Genomic DNA, 10,136 nt, shown 5'->3' with positions numbered 1-10,136 from the left:
TCTTTAAGCAAACAGCTCTTTCTAAATGCTCATGGTGCCTCATTACCATAGCTAAGCACCTCTCAAACATTAAGATATGTCTCCTTACAACACCCCATGCAATAGGGAAGTATGATTGTCCACAGCTTGCAGATGGAGAACTGAGGTATAGAGATGATGTGACTCACCTAACATCACCCAAGAAATCTGTACCAGAGCTGGGGTTTGAACACAGTTGTCCTGTGTCTCAGTCTAGTGCCTTAACCAGAAGATCATTCATCATCTCTTATACACAGAGCAACCACGGCTTTTAAACAACAGTTTACCCACACTCTTGTATCTAAAAGTCAGCAACCCTCTCGTGGTGATAAGTACCAGTAACAAAGGGCAGTGCGTCTAAAAATGTGCAATCAACCCAAAGGCAAATGCAACAAGAGAGAAATATCCCATCAAGCTGTACAGTGTGTAGCATCTGGCTCCTTCTCCCTAATGTTTGTTTATTTTATAGCTTAAAAAATAGAAAAATCACAGACACACTATTCTAGGAGAAGTTATTAGGCAACCTAGTCTTAAAATGGTTGGAAAACCAGGAGCCAAAGAAACAAATATGGAAGGAGAAGCATTTTTTAATTGTGAAAACATTTGTTAGGCCTGGGATGAGCTGCAGACTGATGAGTCTCCCGGCAGATATGACTATCAGTCGACACTGGTGCCTGGCAGAAGAATGAAGCAAGGGACAAGTTTTTAAGTGTGTGGATAAAAGTTGTAGAATGTTTTGGAGAAACTACCCCGCCTCCCCATGTTACAGTGACAGATCTGGGATGAATGAGTTGTCTGGCCCTTCCCACTTTGTGAAGTCATTGGCTGCTTGGTTCTAAGAGGGATTTAAAAAAGGAGAATATTTTGCCTTTGCCTGGGATTTGAGACTGTGTGAGTGCTGAAAGGCTAATCTCTGTGCTGCCACTATGCAGATCTCTTGGGCTGTGTGCTCTGTCTGTGTCCTGATCCAAATTGCCGTCCACACGGTAGAAGGGTGGCAAGTGTTTAAAAATGATGCTACAGAAATCATTCCTGAGCTCCCTGAAAATACAGAAACACCAGTGGAGCAGACTTACAGCAACAACAACACAATGAACCAGGCAAAACATGGGGGAAGACAGCCACAGCAGTCTCTGGATCCAAACGGTAAGAAAAATAAATGTTATATTACAGCCTCAGAACCTAACAACACAATTTCCTGTGGGGTTTTCTGTTACTGTGCATGAGCATATAGTGATGAATTAACACTGGGTAAACTGCTGTAGTGATAACAAATTCAATCTCCTGTTTACCCTTCCCAGTGTTTGCTATGCCATTTCTTAAACAGAGACCAGTAATAGTGATTATTACCCAACAGGGAAATAAGATGTTATCTATATCTAACAGTTTCACATCTACTTCGTTATCTGTAGGTACTTATGTGGCCCGCTGCAGTAGTATCTCAGTGTCTGTCCTGTTACAGAAGTTATAGTGGCTTTTTTACAACTGTAGGTGGAGTTTAGCACTGTAAAATGATCAGAAATAAATCCATCTGAATAGCTTAGGAACTATAAGCAGAGCAGCTGCAATGTGGAAGTGTGCAACACTGAATTGGCCCAGGCAAAAGATATTTTTACCATAGCAAGGCCGGCCAGGAATATTAGTGACTGACATGATTTAGTGCTGTCCTCATGCTGTAAACACGGTGAGCAGGTATCCAGGGGAGCCCGTCTTCCTTTGAGAACAGAACAGGGCAAGGGCCGGGGAATGGAGATGATAATGAGAGCATTGTTAAATATTCTTAGAGGAACACTTCAGGGATGGTTGTTCGCTCAGATGTTTGATTGCACTGAGCTGTGCTTGAGAAAGGTGCTGCTTAGTGTCTCATGGGCACACTCCGGTAGGCAACATAAGCCTGTTATTAGCAGTTTAAAGCTTTCACAGAGGGAATCCACAACTGAATGTGATCAGTGGGAGGAGCATTTATTCTTCTGGGGGCTCTCTGTTCTGTACAGCTGCAGCTTGGACTGATACTTTAAATAGAACCAACATCATCAGGAGGCATCCCGAAAGAAATTCAGCATGGTACCAGGGCATTTGGCTAAAGATCCGACAGCACCAATGGCTCAGAAACGCATATGCTTGGGCTGAGGAAGGGGAAGAGAATGGTCAGGGGAGTTGCCACCAGCACCGCCAGGAAAAAAAGAATTTAAAAGTGAATTCCATGCTGGCAAAAGGTGCCAGATTGACCCCTACAGACTGAAATGAGTTTAGTCCCAGAGCAGATGCAGGGCAGAATTCCCACACCCACTGTGCCTCACTCTCCTCACCCGGAAGGACTCCTCCTCTAGGGGAGATTAAAGGTGAGAAGGGAATTCAGTCCATGGCCTCTGTGCTGAGGCTCTCAGGAAGGGGACTAAATAATGCTGTCTCTGAGGGCTCTCTGGGATGGTGGTATGTGCTGGTTTGGGAACTGGACTGAGACCCCCAAACTTATCACAAACATGGGGCCAGAAAAATATTTTTTAAAACACAAGCACCCCTTTTCTTTTTCTGAGGGGGGTCAAATTCATAGGTTTTAATAACATCCCAGCATCATGACAGGGCACAATTCCCTCTTTCCAGCCCATCCCTGCCACAGTCCCATGGAATGCTCCTGCCCAGGCCCAGCATTGGCTGCCCTCCCTAGCAGCAGACCCTGTAGCAGATCCAATATCTTCAAAGGAGGAATCTGTCTTGCTGTTGGAAAGAAAGTTAGATTGTTGGGAGTGTCTCTCACTACCTTAGAGTTCCAGAGTAGCAGCCGTGTTAGTCTGTATCCGCAAAAAGAAAAGGAGGACTTGTGGCACCTTAGAGACTAATGAATTTATTTGAGCATAAGCTTTTGTGAGCTACAGCTCACTTCATCGGATGCATTCAGTGGAATCTGTAGCTCACGAAAGCTTATGCTCAAATAAATTTTGTTAGTCTCTTAGGTGCCACAAGTCCTCCTTTTCTTTTTACCTTAGAGTTGTGCAATCCGCCTCCCTCCCACTCTATGGGAACACTTAAGACTTGGGGGGGGGAGTGGGGGGAGGATTTTTATTCCATGACCCCTCAAAGAGACGTGGGGCTCTCTCGAGGAATGCCATGCATTTGTATAGCTGCATCAGTGTATTTAGTGGAGTGGGCTTGGGGTAGGAATCAGAGCCACAGTATAATAGATGTTGTCCCCACCAGAAATGAAACTACCTGAGACTAGCACCTGTGTGGTATCATGTGGGATCAGCGTGCAAGTAACACGGAAGGATGTGTGTCAACAGAAGCAGCACATGTCTGAGGCATGTGCCAAGGTGTCTAATATAGCAAGCAGTATGTATGTGCCCCATTGCTGAGCTGGCATAAAAGGCCAGAGTCTGAACCATTAAGACTACCCGAGTCAAAACTCAATTTCTTAAATGCTCAGGAAGTGCGTGAGTATAAAAAATCTGATTAACCTGTCTGGCTAAATCATACAGGGTCTTAGTATCAGCATGTTAACCACAATACTAGACCAAAAAATGTTTAATCTGGTAAGTGCAGTCTTTAGCATTGCTAAAATATGAAGGGGCAAAATCTATATTTGCATGACTATAACCCCCTCCCAAATGCAATGGGACTACTCATGAGTGTAAAGTTAAGCTTGTGCAAAGTGTTCACAGGGTTACAGCCTAAGTCTGAATGAATAGACACATATCCAGAAAGCAGATCTCTGTTGGGTTAAAAAAAAAATGCTGGTTCTGTAGCATAGGGGGAAATCCTTAAAAATTCACTGAGAGAAACGTGTGTCTAAAAAACATTATACCACTAAGAAATTCAGAATTCAAGCTACTAGTCTCCTTTAGTGGCCTTAGCAGAGATGTGCCTTTTTCACAGCAAGGAGAATGGATGACAACAGCCTTCTCTTTGGTTTTCCACCTTTGTAGGTTTTTGTCACAATTAAATTCTCATTTGTGCTCCAAGTATTTCTTTTGCTTAGACAAGATGAATAAACTGTGTTCAGATAGATGAAGTTCAAGACCTTATTTGCTAAACAGTCTTCACAATCTGCATACATTTCAAACATGTGTAGCTAAGGACATTGATTGAGCAAAGACAGAAAGAAACCCTCATGGAGACAGAGCTCTTCCCCATTCTGATGATAAATGCATCTGAAGCATCAATTATTTAACTGGAAAGTTCTTTGCCTATTAAAAGAGCTTTTCTAAATCCTTAGAGCGAAACTCTCATATTTTCTACTGTATCCCTTGCCTCTGGCAATCTATTAAAGCACAAGCAAAAGCCTGGTAAGGTTTCTAATTCGGCAGAAGATGCCTCTGTCTGACTGAAGGAAATGACACGGATGATGTGGGATTAGAACAGAGAGTGGGAGGGCTGGAACGCCAAATGAGTGGTGAATTAATGGGTTCTCCAAGAGGTGGGAACTCCATCCTTAGTCACAGTTGCCATCTGCCAGTTTCCTTATTGTTCTTGTTATTAGTCACATGTCACTACAAGGGACTCTGGAGATCAGAACAAGGAGACCTATAACATGTCTGATGCTGGTCAGAAGCCTTTGCAGGGATCCGTGGCCCTTTACAGAAAACAGAAGGGACAAAGTCTGCACTTGTTCACACCTGTGCAGGCCGGCTAAGTGAGGGTGGAGTGGCAGAAGTGCAGGCAGAATTTGGCTATAAGAATTTTTATTTCGATTTTCACCAAAACTTTGGGCCAAGTTTTGCTCTTGCTTATTCCACCTTAAGTCCAAAGTGAGCAACTGAGATCAATTGAGTTAAACTAATGTAAATGAGAGAAGGTTTTTAGCCCACAGGTGGCTTGAAGGGGGCAGAATCTGAGTCTGTTGGTCCTCCATTGCCCTCCTGCAGTTCACCCCCATGTCTCCAGTGGTGTTATTCCAGAATCACGCAGGTGGAAATGAGCAAAATTTAACCCTTAAACATCTTTATTTCTGCCCAGAGAGGTCAATGCTTAGGGCTGTTCTGATTCCTGCCTCAGCTTCCTGCACATCCTCTTTGCTTCCTTTTTAGCTCGCGTGTTTTCCCATGTAGCACCTGATATGTCTTTTTCCTACGCGGTCCTGCAGGTTTTAATCTCTTGTTTATACAAATACTGAGCTGCAACATGGTCTGCAGTATGGGGGTGTTTGGATGCAGGGTTTGGTGCAGAGCCAGCTCTTATTGTTCAATTTCTGAATGACAGAGAAGCAGATCCTTCTTTATGCCAACACCAGCCTTTCTCCTGCCTGGTGTGCAGCTTCCTGGGTAGGAGAGAACTTTACCTGAAATTTCCAGGTGATGCTTGCTTGACTTTAACCATCTCCTTGTGGGCTTTATTAGTACAATTTTGGATAAAAATGTGCTGGTTTAAAGGTCCTGGGGCTGGATTTCAGCTGCAGCATGAGGCTAGAGGCATGATGAACATGAAGGGATGGAGATGCCTGTAACTAGTTTGTTATTTCATTGCAGATGCCTCAGATTTCAGCTGCAGAGAGCTGCGCTCCACCCGGTATGTCATTGATGGGCCCTGCCGCAGCTTCAAGCCCATAAAGGAGCTGGTCTGCTCAGGCCAGTGTTTCCCCTCCCACCTCCTCCCTAACGCTATTGGCAGAGGAAAGTGGTGGCGCCAGAATGCCCTGGATTACCGCTGCATTCCCGCGCACGCTCGCACTCAGCGCATCCAGCTGGCCTGCCCCCAGGAAGAGACTCGGACTTACAAAATCCGAGCTGTCACCGCATGCAAATGCAAGCGCTACACTCGCTACCATAACCAGTCTGAGCTGAAGGACTTTGGTAAGGAAACCATCAGGCCTCAGAAAAACAAGAAGCCTCGTCTCTCCAGAGCAAGGGGCAGCAAATCCAACCAGCCTGAGCTAGAAAACGCCTATTAGAAGGTCCCTTCTGAGAGGTACTGCCCAACAGCTCTGGATATTTTGCATTTCATCAAATGGCAGACAGACAGGCCACAGAGTAAGGTTTTGAACGCAGTGGAATCCCATTCCTCCTGCAACACTAGGTCAAGGGCTCGCATAGTCAAAACCTGTCGGATTCTAACAGCTGTGGTCTGGTGAAAGAGAGAAATTGAGCTGGTGGGAGCAGCACCTAAATTCAATGTGAAAGGAGAGTTAGCCTGGGAATTTGCATAGGGTTTTGTGGTGTGCACACTGAGAAAGGCAGAGGAAGCAAAGGTATTATGGTGACTTCCATATATTACACTTTGCAAGAGGTCATTGTCCTTACTTTGTCTGAACAGAGCCTTGGAAGCCCTCTCAAAACCACTTCAGGCAGGACAAGAATGAGAGTAGGGAAACAACAGGAGAAGAGTCAACAAGCTTTGACTGAATTTTAGGAAAGTAGCAATAGCAGACTAAGGAAATCCAAATGTTTCAGTGAAAAAGAATAAAGTCCTGCCAGATTTCTGCATGCCCAAGTAATTTCCTTAAATGAGGAGAAACATGAGTCAAACATGAAATTTGTGATCCCAAAGTGTAAGTATAAATGTGAGTCTGAGCCATTCCATATCTTTACTCTTATAGTAGAAAACTCAACAGATTTAAGGTTGAGATTTGACACCATCAGAAATGACTATGGGATATTGAAACCAATCCTGCTCAGATGCTGGAGAGTGAGGCAGATGGCCACATGGAGGACCCTCCCAAACCCCATAACTCTATGATGTTCATCTTTTAAACAGATATATGGAGGGCCATACATATTTTTCCGAGAGTTTTTAAAACTACTTCTAACACAGTTCAGTAATTGACAGTGAGGGCCAATAGGAAGGATACTGAGTATTTGCCTTACTCCTCCAAAAGCAAATTGACTTTAGCATCAAAGCTGAGATGTCAGCTTCTTCTGTTCTCTGTTCTGCAAAGTTTGGATCATCTGACCGTATGCTCTGTTATGCTGGATTGGGCATGGCAGGTTCTGAGGGTAAGGTGCTGGTTCCACATTGGCATGAGCCTATGCTCATTTGAAAACCAGTGAATTCCTTCTGAGAAGTCTTGGCTATGTGCAGTTCAGTTTGACAGCGTCTTTCCTTTTAAACAGCTTCACACCATTCATACATGTGTTTGTGTTTTTACATTAAAGAGTATTATTGGAAAGTTAATATTCAAATGCTGTACATATGCTGTAGGACTGCAAACCGTAGTATCACATAATCCAAAATCTGGATGGAATATAATTCCTTGCTGTTCGTATTTTCTGTGTAAAGTTGACGTAAAAATCTTCTAAGATGTGAGTTTACAACTTTGGTTTATTTTGCAACTATTTTAAGTGGAACCAGAATCTAAATGTGAAAGCTATTGTTTCAAAGAGTAAATTACATATTTATTTTCTCATGTAAATTATTTATGCAAAGTTTTTTCTTGTAGAGAATGAGAAGTAATACTGCTTGCAAAATGTTAGTCTGTTATTTCAGATTTTAAATATATTGTTAATAAAGTAGTGACAATGAGTAATTACAGGAAAGACTTGTGTTAATTTTTAAGTCACAGTGCAAAGAAAGTCTGATGCAAAGCTACTGGGATCTGGTTCTCATAGCAGCAGTGAAGTCCATTACAAACTACTGTTCCAACATACTCTTCAATCTAAGAAGCAAATTCTTAAGTTCCCAAGAGTGTCAAAGCTGATGTGTGCTCCATTTAGTGCAGCACAGTTCTCTATCATTGTAGTCCTCAGTCAGCTCCCTCTGACAATTCACAGCACAGAACAGGGTGTGGCTCCAGCCAGTGAACACACTTCTCTGCCCTAGAGCATCAGGGTCCTGACTCTGCTCTCACACATCATGACCTAGGTCACTAGAGAAATTGAGTTCTTGAGCTGCTGTCTCCAGTACACCATACATTTCATGGAGAAGCACAACCTGGGCAGTGAAGTAGTTCAGTGGTGTTTCAATCTACTTTAATTCTCTTTGTCCTCAGGGAAGGAAAGGCTCTACAGAATTCAACCACCCTCCAACTGGATGGTGTCTCCTTGCTCAAACATTCACCAACTGATAGAGCCACCAAAAAAACAGTAAGGTTGTTCCAAACTCTGTCATTGTGAAAATTGGGAAATCCCTTTGCTTAAGTAACCAAGCAGCAATTGGCTTTCCAATATTTCTGGATACAGTGTGCTCGTGTCTGCCCTCACTTCTGCCCTTAAAGAATATGGGAGTTGCATCCATGTAACTGAAGGTCTAGAGTACATCTGATTTGCATGTCCATTCACTGTGAATTTCAATGTAGTAGATAGTGCTGTGCAGTGCTAGGGCAGCCAGCTGGTAAGGCAGCCCTTCACAGTAGCCCAGTGAATACCGCTCCTTATTGCTAATTCAAAGCCTCGGTGTGGAAACTGGATGCAGATTTTGCTGGATACTTGAGCCAAATTTTTCAAAAGTGATCTTTGATTTTAGGTCTCTCATTTGTTGTGTGTCCAACGTGAGACCCTTCGGGCCGAATATTATGAAGAGATGAGCACCTACAATTGCAACTGAAATCAATGGGAGCTTGCTGGTGTTAAGCACTTATGAAGACCAGGCCCATGGTGTCTCAAGCTGGGCACCCAAACTCTGAGGCATCCAAAGGTAGTGGACATTTTAAAAAACGTTTGCCCTGCCAGTCTGTTGCAAAGAGACTTGCCTCCCAGGGTCTGGGTGATATTTCTTCTGAAACATCATACCTGATTCAAAGCCCAGAAGATGCATCTTAAAAGTATGGGACCAAATAAAAGCTGAAACAAAATAAAAGGGGTGCTCATGACACTTGCTGTGCCTGGGCCAGCCTCTTCACTGCCTGCGTTCCAAACTTTCTTCTCCTTTCATTAAACCTTCCACATTGAGCTCTTTAGCTAGGATGCCTCCAGGGCTTCCTGCAGCTGAGCTGTGTATTGTATTTGTGTGTCCGAGCACATTTTCTTGTCAAGTCCTGTGTACATTTACGGAACTCGTTGTTTGCATGCTATTTCCTAGCAGGTCTGTCGTGCTCATGGCTAGTTCTTGCTGTTTTTTTTATGACCAATGGAATGGGCATGCAGTTTGTGGGTGCATTCAGCTATCCTGTGAGCTTCTGAATCAATTCCTTCTGACCTACATCTTGGCATCTGGCATGTTACCAGGACAGGGGGTAGGACCTGGCACTGTTTTTGTGAACAGCTGGGAAAAGATGAAACTGGAGACCTTTACAGAGATGCTTCTGCTGCAGATTCCTGTGACAAACCCTTCCCCCTCCCCCGCCTCACCTCACCTGGTGAGCTGCTTGCAGGGGACCCCTCCTGCCATTGCTCTTATATTTCTTCATTTTGCTGCTTAAGCAAGAGATTAGGATATAATTCTTATATCTGTCCTAGTCCTCTGGAACAGGAAGGAGGATTTATGGAGGCTTCCTATCCTAACAGAGTCCTCCACTATGCCAGTGTTTGCCCAGATCAGGATAAGCCCAGCAGTGCAAAGGGGCGCACTAAGTAAAAAGGGCTTCCCCCCTCCACTCACGGATTTGGGGTTTGTCCTGGGTTGGAAGAATTGCTTGCATAGCTCGTTGTAGCACAGTGGTACCTTTCAGTTCTCTTCTCATGTCACTATCTAATGGCCTCCTCTTATTGCCAAAAACAATAGCATTTCTAAACTCTGAATACAGGTGTGAAAGGTCAAACTAAACAGTAAAGAAGATCTATTTTATTTCTTTGATTTAAATTGCTGAGCACGAGAAACCTGAATAGCCACATGACATTTGATTGTACCCTTATCCCCATTTCCTTCCCTTTCTTGCATTATCTATTGCTTCACAACCATAAACTCCTTGGGGCAAGTACTGTGTTTTCAGATATGTTTACACAGTACAATGGGCCCAGATCTTGACTGGGGCTTCTGGATGCTGCTGTAATACACGATATCTCCTTAAGAGGGCAAGCTCGTCAGGAAAGTAAAGAGTTTGTGCTGGAAATGGCTTTTAGATAAGCTATTACCAGCAGGACAGTGGGGTGGGAGGAGGTATTGTTTCATATTCTCTGTGTATATATAGAGTCTGCTGCAGTTTCCACGGTATGCATCTGATGAAGTGAGCTGTAGCTCACGAAAGCTCATGCTCAAATAAATTCGTTAGTCTCTAAGGTGCCACAAGTACTCCTTTTCTTTCTGAGAAAAAT

General features: G+C 43.7%; 1 protein-coding gene across 1 annotated transcript; it reads left to right on the top strand.

Moving 5' to 3' along the window:
• The first annotated feature begins 944 nt into the window (after positions 1 to 944).
• SOST (sclerostin) lies at positions 945 to 5,902 on the top strand. The gene is made up of 2 exons (XM_077806512.1): positions 945 to 1,164; positions 5,481 to 5,902. Exons 1-2 carry the CDS (start codon positions 945 to 947, stop codon positions 5,900 to 5,902), a joined length of 642 nt encoding a protein of 213 aa, XP_077662638.1.
• The last annotated feature ends 4,234 nt before the right edge of the window (positions 5,903 to 10,136 follow it).

The sequence above is a fragment of the Eretmochelys imbricata genome, chromosome 27, assembly GCF_965152235.1.
Source record: "Eretmochelys imbricata isolate rEreImb1 chromosome 27, rEreImb1.hap1, whole genome shotgun sequence".
Lineage (NCBI taxonomy): Eukaryota > Metazoa > Chordata > Testudines > Cheloniidae > Eretmochelys > Eretmochelys imbricata.
Note: the sequence above shows the minus strand (reverse complement) of the source record. Positions and strands in the feature narration are given on the sequence as shown.

Excerpts from the sequence above, each read along its gene's own strand:
- SOST (XM_077806512.1), top strand. The coding sequence starts at position 945 with ATGCAGATCTCTTGGGCTGTGTGCTCTGTCTGTGTCCTGATCCAAATT. Across the intron at positions 1,165-5,480 it reads GCAGTCTCTGGATCCAAACG|ATGCCTCAGATTTCAGCTGC; the intron begins GTAAGAAAAATA and ends ATTTCATTGCAG.